This window comes from Dromaius novaehollandiae, chromosome 5 (assembly GCF_036370855.1).
Source record: "Dromaius novaehollandiae isolate bDroNov1 chromosome 5, bDroNov1.hap1, whole genome shotgun sequence".
Classification (NCBI taxonomy): Eukaryota; Metazoa; Chordata; class Aves; order Casuariiformes; family Dromaiidae; genus Dromaius; species Dromaius novaehollandiae.
This window is the reverse complement of record NC_088102.1, coordinates 64,573,456-64,598,224: the sequence shown is the minus strand read 5'-3', so window position 1 is coordinate 64,598,224 and position 24,769 is coordinate 64,573,456. Positions and strand designations below refer to the sequence as shown.

Sequence of the window (24,769 nt, the reverse complement as noted above, 5' to 3'; positions counted from 1 at the left end):
TCTATCGAGTTAAGTGTGATATTGCAGATCTTGAGCTTAATCCAATAAAAGCATGGAACATTTTGACTTCCACATTTCCTGATCTTCAGTGGTCTAGCTAGGAGGTAGGAACCTACAACCTGTTGTTGAAGGTTGAGGTTGCTTACATGGCACCATCTGGAGAAAATATTTTAATGCCTGTTCCCTTATGCATCCTAGAGAGCTGCAGAGGGAATGAGGTCGGGTTTTATTCAAGCCAAATTCACAGCTGTCTTAGTAGCCTGAATCAAATTTGAAGATCATTCACAGGCACCTTCTCCTGTGGGGCCACTCCATCCCTTGAACTCATCATCTGGATGTGTGTTTACAACGAATGGAAATTTCCTTCAACAGACTTCACTTTGTGAAACTTGAAGAGGTCACCAAATCTAATGGGAAAAGAATTTGGAACAAATGTTATCTTAATATTTTCATGTTTGCAAAATTGAATTAAGCTTCTGTTTTGACAAGAGAAAGGCTACTCTCTGTTTTTTATATATTTGTTGCATTCTTTCTGAATGAATACTTAATACTATTATTTTACATTTTTGCAATTGTTGACCTGATTAATTTTTTTTCTTACAGCCTTGCTGTTCTACTGGACTTTAGCTTTCATAACTAAAACCATCAAATTTGTAAAGTTCTGTGATAATGATGTTGGATTTTCTCAGCTTCGATTTTGCCTCACGGGACTCCTGGTTATTCTATATGGAATGCTACTAGCTGTAGAAATCAATGTCATCAGGGTGAGGGTGAGTGAGTTTCATGCACAAGCCTCCTTGGTTTTTTTCTCCCTTTCTGGGTACTTAGTGTGAAATGTATTTCTAAAGAAGAGAGGTAAAATCCAATCAGAAATAAATGTATATTTGAGAGTCAAACATTAACTCAAGTTTATTAGGCCAAATTAATCCATAATCAAAAAATAACAATAATCCCAGGCTCCACTGTAGCTAAATTAAGATGAATTTCATCCATTTTAGTGTTTTGTTTTTGTTTTGTTTTTCTGTTATGACTCACAGTTTCAGTCACCAGAAAAGAGTATTTCTGATGCAAGGAAAGACTTAGTAAAAGGAATTGTCTGCTCTTTCAGAGAACATCCTTAGACATGCAAATAACAACACTTATTTTCCAGGAGCAGACAAAATATGATTTACTGGGGCAAATGGAATTACTTTCTAGTCTCCCAGGTTATTTTTTGTCCTGCAATGTCCTCCGTCATAACCCAAACTGAGAGTTGGTTTTAGAGCCTGCTGGATAGAGAAGTGCCAAAGTTCTTGCCTTCACCTATCCCTCACTTAAGTGTCCATGAATTAAACTAGTCAGGATGGAAAGAGTCTTTCCAGTGTAAGTTTTCTTGCTGTTTTCCTCACATTAGCATCTGAACTCTTTCCAGTAACACTGGAACCCTTGCATTTATCATGTATTTGTTCTCTTACGATTTTTTTGTGATTTGGGGGATTTTGTGTGTGTATATAAGTATGTTTATTTGATAATTGAGGACAAAAATCTGCCTAAAGGCAGCCTTTCAGTAACGTTTTTGAAAGAAAGTGCAATAGAAAAACTCAGTGCAGGAATTCAGTATTTATCTCAAAAATGAGAAACACTGAATTGGCTTGTGGAAAAAGTGGGACTCAAATACAACATTAGCGGAGACTCACTCATAAACCTTTTCCTTTTAATGGAACTACATTATGAAGTGAGGTTTAATCAGCCTGGAATTACAGGCCACAAGGGAGAATAAAATGTGACCGCTGTCTAGTGTCATCTCCTTTATTTTCTTTTTATTTGGAATTAATTATTAAAGGATGTTATTGAGACACAAAATGAGTTAGCCATAAGAATGAGTTTATTGACTGCCTACTCTGTGCCGGAGTTGCTGCTGCAGCTGCTGAAGGAATGGGCTGGGGTGCATGGAGAGTTGGGCACTGCTAGGAGAGCAAGTAAGTGGGAGGCCTCTCAGCAGCAAAAGCAGCAGACATTGGCCTCCCTTCCTTTCCTCTGGCTTTCCCCTTATCCCTTCCTTCTTCCAAAAGAAGGACTGGCTTGTTTGGTTTTCAGTCCCAATTCTACCTTCTCCCTTCTTTCCATTGTTCCTGTAGACAGCCTTTCCCAAACCTATCACTTTTTTTTTTTAAGGATACATGAACTATTTGAGCCCACTCTCAAATGTGCAAGCAAAGAATGTGCTTTTTTCTTTTTTCTTTGCTTTTTCTCTCTGTGCTTACTAAATGCAGTGCACAGAATGCAGCATGTTGCTGTTTTGTTGCCTATCTTATGGTTGGAGAAAAGACAGTGATGAAACATATCCAGAAATCCCACTAATATCAATAGCATTTAGGCACAGCCCTGAATAGATGTTGAATTAAGTATGTGATTGAGTGCTTTTCAGAAATGTAGAAGTACGTTTCTAGAGGGCTTGGCTTTTCCTTTCCAAAAATGAGTGATGTCTAAAAACAAAAGTTTAGTGGATTCCCAGGCCAATTCAGGATGGTGCAGATAGCTCCATGTTCTGAGCTAGCGAACTGTGAGGCAGCTGTAGTATAGCAGATGAATCACTGTGAAAGCCTCAGGGTTGTGCCCAAGTTACCATGTCCCTGCTAACGCCCTTGGCCCATGTTGTTCTGTCTGGAACTCGGAGAGAGAGGCCGGGTCTGTCCTGTGCAAAATATAAGATGATTTGTTTCTCAGCTATTCAAGATTGTACCTCATAAAGAAAATAATATTGAATGTTTCTATGCTTTTAGGCTGGGTATCTCTAATATGCAGAGGTACCTGAGGAAATTGGATTGCAATGTCAGTTGTATTTGGATGTCTGAATTCCTTGACTTCCTTTGAGAATCCAAGCCTTTGTCTCATTGATTATCTGTTTTCTCTTTTATCTCTCAGTTATCTATTCTTTGCAGGCTTTTTTTTTTTCTCTCTCCTTTTCTGTGCATTTGGTGTGATTTTTTTGAGGGAGATTTTTCTGAATTTCAGAGGTATGTTTTCTTCAAAACTCCTAAAGAAGTTAAACCTCCTGAGGATCTCCAAGATCTTGGAGTTCGATTTCTACAGCCATTTGTGAATCTGTTATCCAAAGGAACGTATTGGTGGATGAATACATTCATCAAGACTGCTCATAAAAAACCAATAGACTTGAAAACCATAGGCAAGCTTCCCATTGCCATGAGAGCTCTGACCAATTATATCCTCCTTAATGAGGCTTTTGAAGCACAGAAGGTATGCAAAGCATGGAATTACATCGGACTCCTTACTCACTGCTTACATTTTTCATTACTTTTTTTTATGCTATTAGCATGATATAAAATTATATAAATAGACGTGATGCAAATAAAGTTGATACTAACATTGTTTGTCATATACAAGAGATCGGGTACTCGATTGTACAAATAATGAAATTTCTCTAACGGAACATGCAAATCACGCACATTACTGGTTAGATGCATGTAAAATATATATAGCCACTTCTGTTATGTGCCAAGTAATTAGGGACTGTATTCGCTGAACACCATCAGCATTCTTCCTAATAAGAGCCTGGACTCATTGAATTACAGAGTCAATACTAATGAGGCCTCCCCAGATAATTTTTTCTGTGTTATTTCAGTTACAGTTTGTCCACCGAGAATTCAGGGCTGAAACTGCTGCGGCTGAGATTCTGCCCGACTCCCTGGTGGCAGTTCAGTGTATTCAGAGATTTTAAAAGTAGTCTTCTGTAGCCCATCTAAGAGAGTATAGCTTTCCAGTCTTCAGGTTCGTGTGAAAACAAAACCTGTCAGTTCGCTGCATCTTTATTTTTTCCTTTCTCCTGCAGCAGGCCGTGAACAGCACACTTGTTTTGTCCCTGTGTAAGGGTATGAAAGAAATAATGGCTCCATTTTCTCAACTGGAGGAGAGTAAAAATTAATCCTCCGTTCTGACTCTATAAAAACAAGTGAAATGATAATTGCAATTCTTAGGCTATTCCAGCTCATAGGTTACAATTCATTCTCAATGAATTAGAACAGAGAAAAAATATTGGCAATATATCAGATCCAGGTTTAATATGCAACATAATCCTTGCTTTTTCTTTTTTTTCTTTTTTTTATTAATTCTGGACAGAGCAAAAGGTCATCTTTTCCACAAGGATCTGGGTCAATTTGGCGTGCGCTTTGCTGTGCTTTTGGAAGACCTTTACTCCTCAGTAGCACATTCCGTATTCTGGCTGACTTGCTTGGATTTGCTGGTCCACTCTGCATCTCTGGGATCGTTCACAATGTTGGAAAAGGAAATAACACTATTCGCCCACAGGTACTATCAAAATACCATAATAAATACATGAGTAAAAAAATTAATCCTGTGATTATATATTGTTTGGCTTCAGTAAAGGAAGTGAATGACATTCTACTTACCTGAAATGATATTAAGAATTCTTAATGTACTACTAATTATCCACATTTATACCCTGATGGTGAGTGAAATATTATTCACAGCTAGTTAGACCTGCATTCTGGAAAATAACCTCATTCAGAATGACAGCGAAGCATATCCAGAAATCCCATGAATATCCTAAGGATTAAAGTACAGTCCTGAGTAGATATTGATTTAAGTATGTGATTGAGTGCTGATCAGAAAGGAAGAAGTGTATTTTTAAGACACTTGGCTTTTCATTTCCAAAATTGAGGGATGTCTAAGAGGGTTAAAGCAGGCCAAATAATAAATAACAGGCCAAGTAATTTAGCTGTGACAAAGAATTTCCACTAGTGTCTTTGTCCATTTTCTATGAAAAGATCACTTTATTTTTGCGGATTACTTATTGTTTACTATAAGACTCTGTTACCAAAGTGTGTTGATACTGATGGAAATACTCCCATTTATTTGAATACATTTTGGATTAGGTCCACTGTAAATATTGAAATATATCAAATGTGTTGCAGAAGGTTTAACAAAGGCTTCAGGCTAAAATTAATCATTTCTCTATTTTGCAATCCTTATCCTAATATTTGGAGACTTTAATATAGCCAGTAGATTCAATGGAAACCAGTTAAAGCAGGAAATGAAAAAATAAGACTATAGGGCCTAATGTTGCTGCCAAGTACTGTGGAAGCTTTTAAGCTGTTACTTGATGATTTGTTTGGAACAATTACTACTTCAGCTGAAATTATACCGCATCACTATTTACAGCGTACCTTGTTTAATATTCCTTTTGAAATGTCAGCTATTGTTCCCCTGTGAAAAATGCTCAGGCCTGGACCGCATAGGCTTTGAACAGAGTCTCATCCAGCCTTTATATCCTCAGTGTCTAGCTAAATGGTAGCCTCATGATTGTTGTAATTTACACCATTTGGAAATTGCATAGCTGAAATGTTCTCTGGTAATAATCCATGTGTGATAGCAAGGGGGTATTTCATCTTTGATACAATGACTCCAGAGACACTTTTTCTTTCTTTCTGAACTGGCTTATATGTTTTTCTCCGTTCAAGAAGGCTAGCTGCCTTTACCTTGGAAAATTACTTTTGCTGAATTATTAGAAATACCTTTCTAAAATGTATGTAGATTTTCTATTCAGAGCATATATAAACAGACCAGTCTGCTCAGGAGAACCCCCCTTTATATACACACCCCTAGCCAGCAGGGTTTATTTTGAAAAATAAACGCTTGCCTTACTGCCAGAAAAATTACATCCTTACCTGCAATGAATCAGAAAGGAGAACACTGCTTTCTTAACTGTTTGTTGCTGAGAACTGTGTAGCTGTGGGAAACAAACCTTTAAAAACACTATTTTGTGAAGGTAAAGGTAAGTTGGGGAGATGTTGCTTATGTGTGATGCACTGCTAAGTTTGAGGGAGTTGGAAAGGACTTCCATACAGTGAGACAGAATCTGACAAGCAAAGCAAGCTGTGTATACACTAGAGAACATCTTTTAGCCATCCTTTAATATGACATTTCTTCACTTTAAATAGTTCAGCTTGGGGAAATGTTGTAATGAATCATAAGATATAACATTTGCTCCATTCTTCAGGCCCTTTGTGACAGATACAAATTGCCACAGAGCTGGAACTCCTAGATCACGTGGGTGTCACAGGCAGTATTAACTGCTTTAGTTAGTGCCACAGAGCATGAGAGCATCTTAAGTTCTGTCATGCTTTTCATGTTTATATATAACTCCAGTATCAATATTAATGACCACCTCAGAACTTTCTCAGGTCATGAATTTCTCTCTGTATTAATCATTTAACCCTGAAGAAGAGATCTACAGAATGATAATCTTTATATTTTGCCAGTAGTATTTTCAACATTGCAATGTTAGGATTGCCAATTCCAGTATTAGGAATATCTGATAACATAACATATTCAAATTAAATAGCGAAACTACAAAATCATTTTTTAAAAAACTCCAGAAGTCATAGGTCCCAAAGAAGCAAAAGGTTCAGTGTTGACGTTTAAGACAGTGGGACTCTAGGTCGATTAGTATTTAGAGAAATGTCCTTTTATTCAGCCTTTTACTGGTTAGAGCCTACTGGTATTTTAAAAAGTGGTATTATTCTGAAGTCACCAGGAAGGTAGCGTACTGAAGGAGATCCAACAGACTGGAGACATAACTTGGGGACAAGGATTATGTTCCATAAAGTCCCCAAAGCCATTTAAAAAAATGAAACATCTAGTTAGTTGCATCAACTTCTTAAGGTTACGTATGTTAAAACATGAAAGATTCAGTAAGTATTCAGTTATTTCCTTGTATTTGCTGCAGACTGACAAGTGCACTTAGGCAGTTATCATAGCTTAGTCACATAGATGCTCAGTGACTTTGTAAACTGTAATGGTCTGATAATGCATACGAGATTTTAATAATACCTTGGTGCAGCTATTGTTTGTGTGTGTGTGTCTGTATGAGTCCTCTTTTTCTCTCAAGTTGAGTACTAGAAGAGAGAGCAAGAATGTTCATCCTACATTTCCTCCCTGCTTATCTATTATATAATGTTTTAAATGCGAATCAGCACTGCACCAAAATCTCGCTGCTAGAAAAGCATGATCTGTCAAAGCACAACAATATAAGAAACTACTTAGCTTTTTTAAGAAGCAGAAGCAGTATTAGCCAGATGTATATGTAGGGCAGCATTAAAATTGTGCAGCTTCAGTCACTGCCTTTGAAATAATACAGCTCAATCTGCAACCATCATGGTTCATATTTGTCGTAATGCTTACTCTTTCTCTGTGCTGTCTTACAAATATATTTGACAATCATAACATCCCGGTGTCACAGACATGTACATTATTCTAGCTTTGCCTTCATAAGAAGCTTTTAAAAATTTTTTAATGTGTGATAGTGATGCCACTTTTTCTTGGATTCATTTACAAGTGAAGATATATTTATGGTACAAAAACAGTGCCTCTTTGGTCTTGCTGAATGACCTTCCAGACAGCCTCAACAGACAGATCAGATTAGCTTGCTATCATGGGAAGGAATGCTGGTGGTGAGGTGTGAGGCACCACGTTAGGGAACTGGTATGGGGTGTGTTCATATAGGCATGCACTCTTTTCAGAGCATAAAACAAAGGATCATTTCAAAAAAGCTGTTTTGCTTATTATCTTGCTTACTTGTCTGTAAAGGTAAGCGTGCATTTCTCTGCTTTTAAGCCTCTATATTACCCCTCTGATGTCAAGGGGATAGATAGTGTGCCTGATACAGCAGTGGCAGGAGCCATCAAGAAGGTCAAAAGATCAGGTAAAAAAGATGGAAAAAATACCCTAAGTGTCTCATTCCAAAAGGGATAGGACTTACTCTTCCTCCCTCCTTTCATGTTCCTTGTCACCCCTGCTTCTCTTCCTCCTTTGCTCCGCCTCTGGCACTCATGGGATACTTTTGTGTTCTGACTCAGCCCACTAAACCTAACAGAGAACTACAGGTTTTTTTCTGAGCTGATTTTCTGTTGTCAGTGATTTGAATTGGCTCAGGAAGAGATCCAGCAAGCTCCAAAACTAGCGCACAGAAAGTGGCAGAAGCATGCAGCTTGGAAAAAACTAGGTAGACTAAAGGGTAAGAAGTCTCTTCCTCTTTCAGGTGGCTCAACCTCATCTTATGAAACCACAGCTTTATAAACTAAGTTTAGCATCTGTATTAATAGCTTGTCATGTGAGGTCTCTATAATGAGTTAATTGCAGGCCATAGGTTGGATCTAAAAAAATGTACAGTGTTTGTGAAATATAATTTATTAAATGTTATAGCAGTCTTGAAAGTGTTGTCAACAGCCAAAAAAAAAAAAAAAAAGTAGGCTTGAGGAAATGTGCTAAGCAAGGAATATAGCAGCAATGTAAATGACAAGAAGCCCCCCGGGGAGGGAGTAGAAAGAGAATGCTTACTATTTCTTTACAAGGGAAGAAAGAGGAAGGTAGAGACATCTTGGTTTCAGAAGGCTTCCCAAGGTAAGCCAACTGCTCAATTAGTTCTGGCACCAAGGGTTATTAAATATAATCTAGAATAAATGCACTGCTTTCCCAGTAAACTATAGAAATGCTTCCAAATGCACTCTAGCGATACCATGAACTTCCTGAGGAGGTAATGACCACTAATAAAACAATGCTGAACAAGCGCGTTGGATGCCTCAAACTGAAATAATGTTTATATTTCCAGGAGCTGAAAGGATGTATTTTCCAACAAATTACAGAGGTCATTTTGTGGTCTGGTAACCTGGAGTGCCAAAATAAGGAGATGAGTCTCTCTGGAAGGACATTATATAGTTCTTTCTGGCAATGGGCGATGCATGTCTTCGAGTAACTCCATATGGTCATTTGCTGAAAGTGTCTGTCTTTGGGTTTCTGATATCCTTCCAGAATTCTATAAATGTCACCTTGCATTTAAATAAAGCTTACTGAGTTGCACATTATACAACTGTCTCCTTGAACAGATAAACTGTGAGGTTTTAGATCTTGTTGGGAGCACTTTTAAAGTAATAAACTGGATATTTCTGCTTATTAATTATACAAAACTGGTAATTAAATTACAATTACACCTGATCTATAACTTTCTGTTTTTTTATAGACTAAAATTCTTGGTGTTTTCTTTATTTCATCTCAAGAGTTCCTGTCCAATGCTTATGTCTTGGCTGTACTCTTATTTTTTGCCCTTCTGTTGCAAAGGACGTTTCTCCAAGCATCATACTATGTTGCTATTGAAACGGGAATCAACTTGAGAGGTGCAATACAGGTAGACAATATGTTATTAACTAACTTATTTACATACAATTATACATATATTTGTAAATACATATTATAATTATAGTAGAGAGAAAGTCTGTTATAGCAACTGACATGGTCCTTTCCTGAAATGAATTCAATATGAGTGTTGCCATTCAAGATCTATTTGTTAACTTAGGCCTGCATTCTGTCTCTTTTTCCTTTACATCTTGTTTGATGATTTTATGTAAACATTTGTTTACTATATCTAATACTGTATTTCTTACCTTTGAGCAAAGATTGCTGATAGTAAAACTGAATGCAACTTTTAAAAGAATCTAGATTCTAAAATACATATCTCCCATCTAAAAGCTGCATTTTTGTAACATCCCACACAAACAATAGATGTTTTAAAATGTCTTTTAAATATGATTTCAACAAAAGGATAGAATGTATTCCCAACGCATGGAGCACTGTTTTCTGTGGGTTTTTTTGTTTTTGTTTTTTTGTTTTCTCATGGGTAGTGCCACAAAATCCACCAGGCACAGCAGAGTCAATAATTAGTGTAAATAAGAGTGGTGAAACAGAGTCCATAATTACTACATAACTGTGAACAGCAGATCAAAGATCTGCGAGTAAATGAGGTGAGAATTAGGCGCAATGTGACACTGCCAAATGCTCTGGCTGAAACCTACCCTCTGACAGCTTAAAAGCCAACCTTATAAGTAAACACTGTTTCTCCATCGAACTGCATAGGTCACTGTGAGAGTCTATGTGATAGATGGATGCTTTCAATAGCAGCATAATTGTTTAATCCCCCTTTGATCCTACACTTGTGAGCACTTGTTAGCTGCCAGATTTTTGGATTCCATCCATTGGTTTTCCCTTATTAGAATGGAATAGAAAATTTTTGAAGAAATAAAAATCTGACTTAAAATATATGACAAAATCGCATGTTTTGTATCAAGCAGAAGAGCCACCATTAATTGTAAAGAATATCAACCATAACAATAAGAAAATGGTAAAAGGGGAATTGCAGGAGAATACTATTACATTTCCATCAAATTTGATGCAAGAAAAGGCTCATGTTGTCTGCACTATGTATAACACAGAGGTTCAGATAACTGCCAGCATTCTTCCCATTCAAATTGGAAAATTTTTGGCCATCATCCTGTAGGCAGGAAGATTAGTGTTAATGACAGTCTCTTTACCAAGAAAGTATTTTTAAACAAATGTTCAATTCTCAAATAGAATCAGACCTGTTACAGTACTTATCTGTGAACTGAAGTTTGTAATGGAACTGAGCTCTCCAACTAAAATTTAACAACAGTCTCTGCTAGGAACCTGGTTCCAGGGTTGGATGAGATATGAATCAATTGCCAGAGAAAAATAACAAGGATTATTATATATTGAATATTATATATTGAATATAATAATGAAGTTATTAGCACTAGCAGAAGGAGCACTACATGGAGAAGCTGGAGGCATAAATAGTAATCACAAATATGTCTTTGGGCCACCTGGGCAATAGAAGTTTCATTCTCTCACTGATCCACAGGACTGCAGCAAGGGGATACGTACATGACTGTTATGAACCTAACTGCACTGAGTTTTATGCGGCTGAACAATACAACCGTAGCTTAAACTTTTTAATTGTAACACAAAAGGCCATCTAAAGCTCTTCATTCCAGTACTGGGGATTTTGGTTCCCCTTGGCATGCTTCACTATGGCCTCTATTTTAGCTGGAGTTATAGATAGTACTTTGTGTACCCTGACACTTTTTGTTCTGTTTTGCAGACAAAAATATACAATAAAATTATGCAGCTCTCAACTTCTAACATGTCTATGGGAGAGATGACTGCAGGCCAGATCTGTAACCTGGTTGCCATCGATACAAATCAGCTGATGTGGTTCTTCTTCCTCTGCCCTAACCTCTGGGCTATGCCAGTACAGGTAAGGAGGCTGAACATGACTTTGTCATTAATGTGTGTAGGTCTGCAGTGATTGTTCACTTAAGAATTTAATGAAAGCAGAGAGATTAAAGAAGGTAAAGAATAACTTGAAATAAGATTTCAAATTATTAACATCTAAAAACATTCTATCTGATATATTTCATGTCTGTGACAGGACTCTCTGTATTTAGGATTGCATTAGGATCCCGAACTTGACTATTGCCGCATGCTTAGCATTTATAGGAAGAATTTATAGGGTTCAGCAGGTTATATCGTTACAGTGTATTAGCTGGAATGTGTTGCAATCATTTGTCTTCTGAATCGCAGCAGAACAGATAATGAAAGCAGCAGGTTATTCAAAAATATGATCACTTAAATATGGTCCTTTGGACATTACTTAAAACTACTGTTGCCTCATGGATGGCAAATTCCAGAATATGAATTTCCAGATTCATTTGTTATATGAAATGGGTTTGCTACTTTATCCTCTGCAGTGTCTTCGGCCTGGTGTCTCTAAATATTCGCTCACATCCCTTCAATCTCTTTTCCCACGCAGATAACATGGTGCAGATCACTGTTTTCAGTTGCACTCAATCGACTGATTCCTGGTTCCATGTCCCTTAATACTGTAACATGTATAATGCTCCATGAAATACAGCTGTGTCTTGTTCAAGTCTTTAAGATGAGGAAAGCAAAGTCCCACCTCAGAGAGTACTTTCAGGATTTAAATTAATCTAAGCATGTTTTGTAACTGAAACGGGAGTTTGTACTGTCTGTACTCTCTCCAAACAGGTTTTTTTGTGGTTTTTTGTGTTTTTTTTTTTTGCCTTTCTTCCTTGTTTCAGCTCTGTAGGTTGTACAATATGTCACATCAGCTTGCAGAGCTATAGAAAAACTAATCTGCTTTTCTTTTTTTGGCGAGGTGGTACTCCTTTGACTCAGTGCTAAGTGGCCCATCTCACTGCGTGGCCACGTGATTAATCAAGTTTATGCTAGTAAGAGATAGTAAGAGAGCGGGGCAGAATCGGAGTATCAGGAGGTCAGAGCTGTCTGGGTACAATCTTAGATCACTTTTCACCCTTATTAAAACAGTGGAGAAGTGCAAATTACTTTGCAAGATTCAGTACTAAAAAAAAAAAACCTCCCTTTCAGGAATTTCCTGAGAAAGTTGGCAGTATAGTAAATAATTTCCTCTGATACAAATATAGTACACTGCAATTGTTTCTGTTTTCTTTGGGCTACTCACCGTATTTTCATTGAGAGTATCTCATTGATAAAAGTAAATACAAATAAACAAAAGAAGCAGCAGACTTTAAATTCACCCACTGTTTTGAAAATGTACCATTTATTTCCAAAAACATTTCTGAAAATACTGTGTTCACCATGGTTAGTCTAGTTCCAGCACTACACAGAGGCTAATTTGAGTGGTGTGGAAGTCAGAGAGCTGCAAATAGTCTACTCTGCTGCTTTGCATGTTGTGTTGCCTGCTCCTAGCCGAAGATGTAATTGTTTTTGTGAGTCTGTATCTGGACTGCAACCGGCTGATCTTATTTCCCACTTATAACATGGCTTTAGAAGAGTTGCTTAGAAGTTGTCTGGAGGAGAGAAGGCTTAGAGGAGATCTCATCAATGTATATAAATATCTGAAGGGAGGCTGTAAAGAGGATGGGGCCAGGCTTTTTTCAGCAGTCTCCAGCGGCTGGACGAGAGGCAACGGGCACAAACTGAAACACAGGCAGATCCATCTGAACATGAGGAAAAGCTGCTTTACTGTGAGGGTGACAGAGCACTGGGACAGGTTGCCCAGAAAGGTTGTTGAGTCTCCATCCTTGGAGATGCTCAAGAGCTGTCTGGACATGGTCCTTGGCAACGTGCTGTAGGCGACCCTGCTTGAGCAGGGGAGTTGGACGAGGTGATCTCCAGGGGACTCTTCCAACCTCAACCTTTCTTTGATTCTGTGAACTGCCTGCCTCCTTAAACATCAAATAGTAGTAATTCTCTATAAGACGTCAAATATGTCAGAGGTACTATATCCAGAAGTCTTTAAAAGAAACAAACAAACAAACAAAAAAATCAATTCAGGTGACTAAGGCACTAGCCTGGCCATCAGGAGACCTGGATCCTCTTCTGAGGATAAAGTTACATATTGGAATTGAGTTGATTTTGTAGTTGTCCCTGTCCCTGTCAGCAGATGGACCAGAACTACTTTCTGTAGGTCAGAGGAGCCAGTTCTCCTTTGTGCTGGCTTCAGCCCCATCTGATTGCATAGGAAACCAGATTGACACTCTAATCTGGGGGGGGGGGGGGGGGCAGGGAAGTCTGGTTTAAGTATTTTTCCCAGTTTTATTTTTTTGCAGATTTAGTGAGGAAAGTGGTGGGGAGGGGCAAAACAGGATCTTCTTCCTTGTCAGTGATACCGAGTTTGTGAATGTGTCTCGTGTCTGGTTGTGCAGCCTCGTTCTTTGAGTATTTGTCTGCCTGGATAAAGAGGTACCAATACTGATGATGACTTTCCTAAAGCATGTGTAGATCTAAGTATCATTATTACCTTCTCTGGCTTTTAATTTACAGTAAAAGACAGGTGTAGAAGCTCTACAAAATATAAACAGCATACAGAGAGCTGAGCCCTTTCTTAGACTTGAAATAAAATCTATGCAAATAAGTATTTATTTATTATAAAAATATTTTTTAAGATATCCTCAAACAGGAAAAAGTGTAAGGATGCTCTGTATTTTAGAGATGCATTCTATCAGAAATAAAGCAGCTTTTAAAAAAATTTTGGAATTACTGCCAGAAATGTGATTTAGCTATGCAGATTGCAGATATAGGAAAGATTCTAATGTACATTACATTGACTTCAAAACCTATTTTCCGAATTTGTTTTTCCACTAACATATTTCTTCCCCTTTTGAAGAACAGCAGTAAACACTGCCAAATCTGCCAAAAGAGCAGATGTGCTTATTAATAGATAGGGTGTTTTTAAGAGTAGAACAGCTAACCCAGCAGAGTTTCTGAATACATTTCTATCATCTACTCCATGTGTGGTTCCTGTTGTATTTCATTTTCTGAATTACAGGAAAAATAACTGATCTTTTTTTTTTTTCTTCCACAGAAAAAAGGAGTGGATTCATTGAAAGGAGAAGGTTGAATCAGTGTTAGCTAAGAAAGCTTAAGTTGTTCCCTTAACCCATCTCACATAAATCTCTTCAAGAATTAGTATTTAATCATTGGAGCTGGAGGTTCAGAAGTGTCAAGAGATATTAGTGTTCATCACTGAATGTCGTTAGGGAGCTCTGTAGAAAAGATAAATCAACTTTTCTCTGTGATTAGGTGTTATTCCTTCACTGGGAAACCAATTAGTGCCCTTGAGAGTTTTTATGCTTTTGCTATATGTGTTTGAAACCTAATATGTTACAGTATGCTTTCCAGTATCTCTGTAATAATGGCAAGCAGATTGCTTCTGAGGCCACAGCAGGACCTAGAGAAGGAAGAAATCTCTCTGAATCTGTGGTAAAATTCCTGCTGACTCTAATGAAAGTTGTATAAGGCCTCACTTCCGGATAGTGAGTGTACTATAGTATAAACAGTCAACGACTTACTAACTGCTGACTCTTTTAACCCTGCTTTTATGCTCTGTTTACATTCACTCTACATTTGTGAGCTATATATATCACTATACTTGTTAAAATACGAGATTTAAAGCAAATGTCATACACAAGTCACAGCATGGCTACATTAGTATAGTATAAATGCATCTTATCTCTTTCCTGTCCAGGATCAACTATACTGGTATAGACCAGTTTTCCTGATCTACACTGGAGAGGCTTTTGCTTTTAACTATGTCAATTAAAAAAATTTATTTTCTAGAATTAAAAAAGGGTGATGATGTAGCAATTATCAGCAGGAATTTTTCAGAAAGAAGTGTGACCTTTACTTAACAGTAGGGTGTTTTCCTTGAAATTATGAAAGTAAATGGGAACCAGATTGAAGTGGGAAAGTGGAAGAAAAAAAAGAATGAGCAGGGAATATGGGCTAATACTAATTGCTAATTAAAAAGGAGAGGACAGCTATAATGAATAGAAACTGATATGAAAGATGGATGTTTTGTTAATGATAATCTGGTTATTAGGGTATTTTTTTGTCCATTCATTAGAGGTACCCTGCAGTAAACAATCACAATGAATTGTATGCTGATAAAATGATATTACTGAGAGAACTGTGAGGTTTCAAGAAGAGTCCACCTTTAATGGTAGCATTTAGGGTAACTGTCCACTGTGTTTCGTCTTCACTGTAGGAATGTTAGTGAAACAGGCTATATAGGAGGTACAGATTTCATGTATTCCTGTTCTAAGAACACACTGGCAGTTCAGTGTAGAGAGAGCTTTAGTGTAACTAAGAACTAAGCCAGTTTTATTGTACATTCAGTAACAGCATTTTGCTCTTAAGTGCCAGAAGCCACAGGCTGATCAAGATTTCCTGACAGTATTGTGAAAGTATGATTGTATTTGCATTAAAGTTCACCCTGCAGTACTCTTCAGCAAATCAAGACAATCTGTGTCAAAGCGTGCTCATATTTTGTGGATGGGGCATGCATTGCAAGATGCGTACCAAGGAGTCACCTTTGTCATTAAGTCCCCTCCAAAACTCATTTCCGCAGTGTTCATTCAAACCTGTTTTTATGAGGCAGTGAAAGCAATTACTGAATGCTCAAGAGACTTCTAATAAAAAGTTGAACAAGCTACATTATTTTAAAACAAGTTTTTAATTGTTTTTTTTAGCTCTTAACCAAACAATCAGCATTTCAGCATCTGCTTTGGATTTGCAATTACCCTTGACTGGAAGATCTAGCCATTCATAAAAACTTAGATTTTCTATATAGTTTAGATAATTTGATCCCCATCTTTGCTCTGGCTACAATCAATAGGAGCTTTATCATTGTGTTAAGTTACTCTTTCAAGCCCACTGAAATCAATGGCAGGAGGCCCAGGGATGACCATTAGTTGAAAGGTGCCCTTAGTAGGTTTGGCTCAAACCCTGGGAGCCAAGTGAGGCCCTATAAAGGCTTTATTTAGCCTCCATCTTTTAACCACCCGTGTTTGATTCCATTGTAATTATTAAAAAATCCTGTATTCTCACATCACTGATTCATTGGCAGGGATAGTTTACAGTTGTAATAAAAGGACATCTGTCTCTTTCAGAAGTGTCTACAAAGTAGTTACTGGCTGAAAGAATTTGCCATCTTCAGTAGGTAATCGACACACTAGATTTCTTTCATTTGTAATGACAACCAGAGCCATCAGTGAATGTTCTCTTCATGGTACGTGTCTCAGGCAAAGAAGAGCTTTGAGATTCTGAAGGAAGGGAAGCAAAGTATGGCATTACACTGTTGTCTAAACACATGATTATTACCCTCTCAGAAATATTAATGAGTTCTGCTGCATGGCGCTCTAGCAGTTCAGATATTAGCTACTTAATTTTTTTTTCCTGATTGTGTAGTATGCAGTATGATAAATGTAAGAATTACTCTCAATAATTTTTACAGATTTCAGCACATTTCAGATACTATTATCCACATACTTAAATTGAGAATATGTATTTTTGTCTCATATATGATCAATATGTTAAAAAGGTTACCTTTTTGTCACAGTCTAAAGGAAAAGATGGAAATGGGGTCATTTTTAATCTATTGAAAACATAGCATTATTGTTGAAAAATATTGGCTACTTCCATAGCCAGGATGGAAGAAAAAGTCCTGAGCTTGCACCTTCCTCTGGAGCCAATCATTAGTGTAGTTTTCTCCTCCTTTATGGAAGAAACAGTGGCTCCTTTTCTAGAAGCCGAAGATTCGCCTAACAACCTTAGCAATCAACCAGTGACGGGGTAGCAGTAATGCAGGGAGTCAGCCTTCCGCACCGACTTTGTACTTCCGAACATCTGTTACTGGGCATCGTTCGATGCTTTCCTGTGTTTGGAGGGCCTATATTGCATGCCCATGAGGAAGCAGTTGGAAGCGAGTATCTTGATTTGTAAAGATTTTTTTTTTTATGTTCTGGAGGTGCACTCTACAAAGGCTGTCTGATACAGGCCTTGAGTGTTTTCATTAGATTCATATATTCGTGAATTTCCTGACTTCAGATAGAAGCAGATTGTTTACTCTTACTCACAAAAAAAATCAAACACACAAAAAACCCCACTATTTAATTCTTGGTTGTACTAGTTCTGTATTGTATGTACAATAGGACTTTAATTTTTTGATGATATCACATATTTCCTAAATAAATACTGTGACTCATTTTAAGAATCATATTTTAGATTAGTTCGTCTGCAAAGAGGTGATAAAAAGAGTTGTTAAGGGGGGGAAAAAGCTTTCTTTAGTCTGTGTGCCTTACATCCTTGCAAATGCTGAGATGTGTGGAAAATAAGGACCCTAATTTTCTTGCTGGAGGCACCCAATTCCCATGAATATATGCAGGATGGATGGGTTTAGCCTTGCTTTCCATATAAGTACTTAACTTTGAAATGATAGAGGATAGGATTTCTGTGTTGTATGAGTATGCCATTGCAACAAGAATAGTAGATCATACTTTAAGGAAATTTAGAATTTTTTTTTTAATTAAGGAAAGTGATGTATGAAATTAACTTCTGATCACTATGTCTTATACTCTCATTAGTTTAGCAGCTTATATTATATTTTATGTACTAGTGTCAATGCTCCAAATTGTTCAGGAGTTGGACATTAGAACAATGGTTATTTAACATTTCATAGCTTGAGCATCTTGTTCGCATTATTGAGCTGCTTACAATATCTGTCTTTTCTATATTTTCCAGCTAGACTGTGGCTTTCTCTCTGACTAGATAGTGCATATTGCAAATTTTATTTATCCAAAGATGAGCCTTTTTTTTGTGTGTGTGTGTGTGTTTCTCTAACCTTTTTTTTAATGGATATTGCATGTCTGGTACTATGCATCCTTAAAACAATTCCCTTCAAGCTTATGTGTAGTGTTTATTTGAAGGACAGATTCTCAGTGGTATGGTTCCTTTTCTGTATGTGTTTAGATGTGTATATTATCATTTGTCAGCATTAATTTCATGAACATTCAAGAAAATTAGTGTTTGTAAGATATCATTGAATCTTTACTATTCTTTCACGCTAGTTTCTATAGTAAGCAACTACTTCCGTTCTTTGTGGAAGTGCCATGTGTTCTAGAGTAGTGGGGTCATATGAAATTGTGGTATGTCATTTCTCTTCCTGGTTAAAAAATAAAGGTGCAGGGGGCGGGGCAGAGAGACTTAAATGTCAGAGAAGAAAGAAGACTGTACAAGTCAAAGAAAGTGCAAGCTGTGTCATCTGGTCAATGGGAAAAAAATATTTAATAGTAACTATAAATGGAATAGTTCAACATGTTACTTGGAAGTTATTTTAAGTAGGTTTGGGGTTGTGCTATAGAAGATGTGCAGTGCTGTACTGCCATATTCTACTATTCATAATGGGGAGTCCATGAAGCAAAGAAACATAGAGCTAGCACAGTTTTCTAAATCTCTCGCAGTATATGATTAAAATCACAGAATCTGCAAGCTGGAGAAGAACTCTCCAGGTTTATTTAGTTTCTTAGTTTGATTATTTGTTTATTTATTTATTAGATAGAATATCTTGATTGCTCATACCAGACTGTGCTTTTTCTGCCAGTGATGCAGAACATATGAAGCTTGCAGGTAGGTTTAGCTGCAGTGAGTTGTTGTTTTGAACATGCTGTCCAGTTACCCTGTGGTGGGTCTTTGTGGTGCGTATACAAAGTGAAGTTATTCCAAGTTTTCCCCTCACTCTCTTTCTTCCGACAGATAATCGTAGGAGTTCTTCTGCTCTACTACCTTCTTGGAATCAGTGCCTTAATTGGAGCAGCAGTAATCATAGTACTTGCACCTGTTCAGTACTTTGTAGCAACAAAACTCTCACAGGCCCAGAGAAGCACACTGGTAAGTGTCTTCAAAATCATACACAACATAAATACTGTCTCTGGTATTTATATATTGGTTTGTGTTTAGAATCACAAAGCCTAACCATCTGGCATTGAGCAACAACTGATTATCAAATATTTTGTAATGTTCAAGAATGACCAGTGCAAGAAGGTGAAAATGTGACAAACTTAAGTAGTAAAGATGCAATTTATCTTGGGTTTTATGATTTTCAACAAGTTTTTAATTTTTTTTTTAAACAAGTTCCTTAACAGCCAATAACATAAGATCAGATCTTACTAACTTGCAAATGTAAATGGAGTCAATAATCATTGACTGAAATGCCCTCATGCAGCCAGATGCCCTACATACAAATTCCAAGTAAGTGATTTATGCAGGGCAATCTGTCCAGGGGCGAAAGGAAGAAGGAATGCTGCATCCTAACCCAGATCCCAAATACATGATAGATGTGGAAACTCACTCAAAGTGATTTATTTGTGTAACCTCTGGATAGTCCTGACTCCCACAGCATGCTCCTGAACTGGGGAGCTTAGAGGTCTGCTGAGCCATAGGTTGTTCCTTGATCCCTCACTTGGCTCATCTCTAATTTTTCTGAATCACCTGCATCACTGCTGAGTAAGTTACCTCAGTTTGCTGGAATTTCTGGGCCCATTTGCTCTGAACCTTATCCCCACATTCAGTGACTATCGCACTGCCAAGGAAGCTGTATGGACATGTAATGGAGCCAAGCAGCAGGGTCTGCTTGTTGAAATCTACTCTGCCACAAACTATGGGTGGTAGTGAGAGTTACTCATGCACCTTCTTGTCTGAAAAGTAATGCTTTCACATCAGTAGTATCTGCCCATCTAGAAATGTAGCCAGCATTCATCCTGTGGCATCTAAGCAGACAGCATCATCTAGAAATTGCTGTGGGTGGGAGTGGCATGTTTTGTTGCAGGTATGTCTCCACTGTGCAGTACAGCGTGGTACAAGGAACCCTGAGCTAGTCTGAAAACTGGAAGCAGCATAACTTTACCAGTGCACTGTTGTCCCTGAGCCAGTTGGCCCTGCTAAGTGTCAAGGCTCCCTACAGTGATCACAGCTTCTTGCTAATGCAGCCTTGCTGCTCTGAAGCCTGTCAGCATCATTTCCACATGGGCAGAGCAGTGTGTCCATTCATAGCTTGGCTGTTAGTTTTGTGCTCCTCTCTCCATTGCAAGTGCGCCTGTTGGAAATCCAGCCAATTCGCTGGACAGTGGCAGTCAGGAGAGACTGTCTTGCAAATGATCAGAGCTGATGGAGAAGTATAATTTTCAGTACCAGCTATGTGATTTAGGAGTGCAAACCCACTGGCTTTCTACTTAGGAGCTCTAGGCAGTCGCATCTCTGCAAAAAACAACAAAATATCTGAATGGACAGAGCTAGGAAAGTATACTTGACTGATCAAGGGTCTGCATACAGATTTTGTGTGTGAACATTGTGTTTAGTGGTCAGGTGCTTTAACTATCCTCTTTCAGTAAGTATTTATGTAAATGTTGCAGGAGTACTCCAATGAGAGACTGAAGAAGACAAATGAGATGCTTCGAGGCATTAAGCTCCTTAAACTCTATGCCTGGGAACACATCTTTCACAGCAGCGTAGAGGAAACAAGACAAAAAGAAATGACTAGCCTCAAGGCTTTTGCCCTTTATACCTCTGTATCCAGTAAGTCTCCTCCTTCGTTCTAATCCATCATTCAGTTGAAGTGCTACTGCATTATTAGTTACTAATGAGGTTACCATTTCTCAGTCGAGATTGTTTCAGTTACTTTAGGTTCTAATCCCATGCTCCTTACTTTCAATTTAGACAGACTTTCCTTTTAATTCAGTAGAATTTTGCCTGAATAGGCAATAAACCTAAGTGGGAAAGCCAAGATTAATGTTTCATAGCATTAGCTTTTCTGGAGAAAAGCTTTTAGGGGACAGGTGTTTCACAAGCTAGCCCCAGCAGTACAACATGCAGGAAGAAGCTTTTGTTGATGGTTCTTTTTTTTTTTTTTTTTTTTTTTTTTTTTTTTTCCCCCCTCCATTTTGCACAGTACAGGGTGTCACAATATCACATGGCAAGAAAAGTATGCTTTTATTGAAGCGCCAACAGATGGTACTTACACTTTCTCACTCAAAACCTGGTTCTGGTTGATTTTCTTATAAAAACAAGTCGTTCTTATCAGCCTTTCTGTATCCTGGCAAGGAAACTATGAGAATCATGGCACTTTGAGTATTCTATATCCAGATTAAGATTTCTTCTTTAGTCTCATGTCATCTTTCAAGCTGCTCTAAAACATTTTTCCTCCTTTTCAAATGATCTAAGGCCAGCTGAACTCTGCAGCTGAAGAGATGACATACAACATGTATAATTTGTACTATAATACCTTAGAAATAATTAGTCAAGTCATACTGAAGAACGCTGTTCATCTGTAAGATATTAATGAATTTAAAACTTCTAGTGAGAAGTACTCAAACGCTACAAGCTGCCTGCACAAATGTCTTCTAGACTAATAAAGCAGACTACTCTTTAGGAAAATACCTTGGCCACATGCCCAAGAGATGTTCTGGTGACTTTCTTCCCTGCCTATCATATAGATAATGTACTCTGAGGGCAATTTTCTGATCCCAGTGAAGTCAGTGTACGTTAAGCTGAGGTTTTCATTGACTTCCATGAGACCAGAATTTCTCTCTAGTGGTCCTGGACACTCTGTACTTGGAGGATAGTTTCCATTTTAACACAAAGCAGAATTTAGCTGGAGTAGATGAGGTGACCAGAAACTCCATGATACAGACGGGGCAACCAGGGATGGTATGACCAGAGACTCCATCCTGCACCCAGATCAGCAGAGGTGGGCTCCCTTTGTTTTCAGGGCGTCATGTGACCTTAAATCTATTTATAGTCAGAGCCACAGGTTCAGCTGAAGGAAGGGATAGTGGAGGATCCACACAGTATCATTCGTAACATCTAAGAAAAGGTGTATTAATCCCCAAAGTACTGGCTATTCTGTAACAAAATAGTGACATAATATATAACAAACTGTATTATTTAAAAAAAAATAGTGTGCTCCTTGAAACATTTGGTGTTTGCATTTATATTCTTCTTTTATTATGTATGATACTTACGCATATGTAAGGCAGAGTAGATCCATTTGCCAGCTGACGTAAATCAGTGCAGCTTTTTAATGTCCATGTTTCCTATCATTTTATTTTATGAGGATTCTTTTAGTTTCAGTTCCTTACACGTTCATGTTCTTAACAGGAACACTGATCCATATAAACTCAGGTTTTAGCAGACTCTATAAGGAACACAAATATAGGAGAACTTGCTATTTTTCTCATCAAAAATATAAGTAGAATGATAGGCGTAATCAGCACAAAGTGTGTTTGCTAAGATTGTACATCTTTTAGAGCTATTCTTTGTGCAGCATTTGCATCCACAAGTGAGGTAACAACACTCAGCTTATCAGCTTCCTATAGCAGCAGTTTAAAAATAGGATTATTTTAGTAATACAATGATAATTAATAAGATTCTTAACAATGACCCCAAACAATGCAAAATATGTCTTCAAACGTTATTTGGATTAAGACTTTTTGGATACTGTTTAATAATGTCTCAGCAGTACAAGGAAATGAAAATTGATTTTTTGACATCTGGAGGATTACGCATGCCTTTCAGGCGAGCAGCGTTCATTAGAACGTCACTCTAGGTATACCCTCACTGAGGAAACAAGTGGTACTTTCCAGATCCCGGGTCCAGGTCCTTTATCTTGCCTGCGTGTCAGGATGAGACCAAGGCACGCAGTAGCTTCTCCTTATGTGCCTGGTTTCCTTAGTTTCAGTGGAAATCTGAGGGCTATGAGGCACTCCCTGAAGGAATGGAGATGCGAATCAGTAGCCCCCCAATCCCGGTAGCCACGGGACCAAAACTGTGAGGCATGCCTGCCTCTCAATATGAATTTAGACATCTTCACTTAAATGACCAAAGGATCTGTGTTTAATCTCTAAGGTATGTCATTATCAGACATACCATATTCCGTGATACATGGGTACTGATATTTGCTGCACACGGCTCAACATGTATTGCCTCCGAAGGATATAGTGATAATGTGTTCACTTTCTTTCTCTTTTTCTCTGTCTTATATATTATTTGCCTTATGCAGTAGATAGTGAAAGTATCACTTCATTTTTTTTTTTAAGTAAGGAAAAAAAGGATAGGAATGACTAGGATTTTTATGTCCTCTTGGTCAAAAGGGAAGGTAGGTATTTCCTATAGCAGCAAGAAAAGAAAAAAGATTTTTTTTCTTGTTGTTTGGTTTAAAATGCAGTTTTGAATGGACTCAATTATTTTCTAAGTATACTTAGCTACTGGCATGAATGGAAGAACATGGTTGGATCTACTTCTGTTCAGGAGAAATAGGTTTATGTAGGCTTACAGAAAATAGATCTACAAGTTTCAGGGCAGTGCTGGCTAGACTGCAAGAAAGCTTCAAGACAGCATGGAAATTGTATCTCTGTCTGCCTCCCTCCCTCCCCGCCCCCCAGTGCCTGGATACATTTTGTACATGAATTATTTGTGTAAGAACTACTATAAAAATTAGCTCTTCCTATCAGAATTATTTTGGTTGTGAAATAAAATTGAGCAAAGATCAAAATGCAGTGGTTGTCATGTATGTGAAACTGTATCCTCAGGGAGCGATAGAGGAGTCAGGGGTTTGGGATATGATCATAGCTATGGTTCTGATTCAAACCAAGTCCTAGATGGACAACTGGTTATTGTAGCATTGTTAATCTGTATTCCTCCAGTCTAAAAGAGGTCCCTATGCAGAAATTGTATTTGCTTTCTTCTCCCTAATCATCTGTTTAATAACATCTAAAAGGTATAGAGTATTACTAACTATAATGAGGGAATCCAGGGCACTGAGGCAAACACTGCCAGAGGTTAGGGAGGAAACATTCATTATTTGAATTTAGTAATTCTCAGGCCCAGCTGAAATCAGAGCTCTACCATATGTAGGTACTGTTAAAATCTATATCAAGATTCCCAAGGATATTCACAGTGAAAACAGCCAAACCTGGCAAAGCAAGTGTAATTATGCCTATCTAAAGTGAATAAGCCACCTAGTTCAGCTTTCTGTAGCTATCTGTCTGTGGTAGCACGTGGCCCTGTGCAAGCTCCCCTCCAGAGTATGCCTGCAATTTTTGGGGGGTGCTTTTGTGCTAAACGTGGTTTCGCTGATATCTAGTTAGTAGTTTAAACTAACGGCTTTAAAACTAGCTTAAATATGTTTACCTCACATCTGTCTGAGTACTCCTAGCAAGATCAAACGACTTGCCTGTGGTCAAAGAATAGCTCAGGGACAGAGACTAACATCTGAGCCCCTGAAGCTTCAGCCTTACCACGAGAACATCCTTTCTTCCTTAGTGGAACCAAACTCCAGCTCTGTCTCTGTAATTGTGGATCCACTTTCTATTCTGGAATAAACAGTCTGTCCCTTTTTTTTTTTTTTTTTTTTTTTTTTTCCTGTTGCGGTATGAGCATGCCTCTGTGAAAAGCTCATTAGAAGAAGCTTTTACTATGAAACTAAGGGTAACAGTAACCAGGAGCTTTGACCATAACTTTAAGATTTTACTGAGTGAAGAACATTTGTGACACCATGGTTACCTGCTGC

At 37.9% G+C, this 24,769-nt stretch overlaps 1 protein-coding gene across 5 annotated transcripts in view; it reads left to right on the top strand.

Moving 5' to 3' along the window:
- Positions 1-24,769, top strand: part of ABCC8 (ATP binding cassette subfamily C member 8) — a 78,086-nt gene that overhangs the window by 7,898 nt on the left and 45,419 nt on the right. For all 5 annotated transcript variants that reach the window (XR_010389517.1, XR_010389518.1, XM_064513103.1 and 2 more), the window contains exons 4-10: positions 604-770; positions 2,995-3,237; positions 4,117-4,305; positions 9,035-9,199; positions 10,967-11,122; positions 18,961-19,095; positions 20,616-20,778. Coding sequence is in view for 3 of the 5 variants with exons in the window: in XM_064513103.1 (XP_064369173.1) it covers positions 604-770; positions 2,995-3,237; positions 4,117-4,305; positions 9,035-9,199; positions 10,967-11,122; positions 18,961-19,095; positions 20,616-20,778 (1,218 nt within the window). In the remaining 2 variants the exon portion in view is untranslated. The remainder of the gene's footprint in view (positions 1-603; positions 771-2,994; positions 3,238-4,116; positions 4,306-9,034; positions 9,200-10,966; positions 11,123-18,960; positions 19,096-20,615; positions 20,779-24,769) is intronic.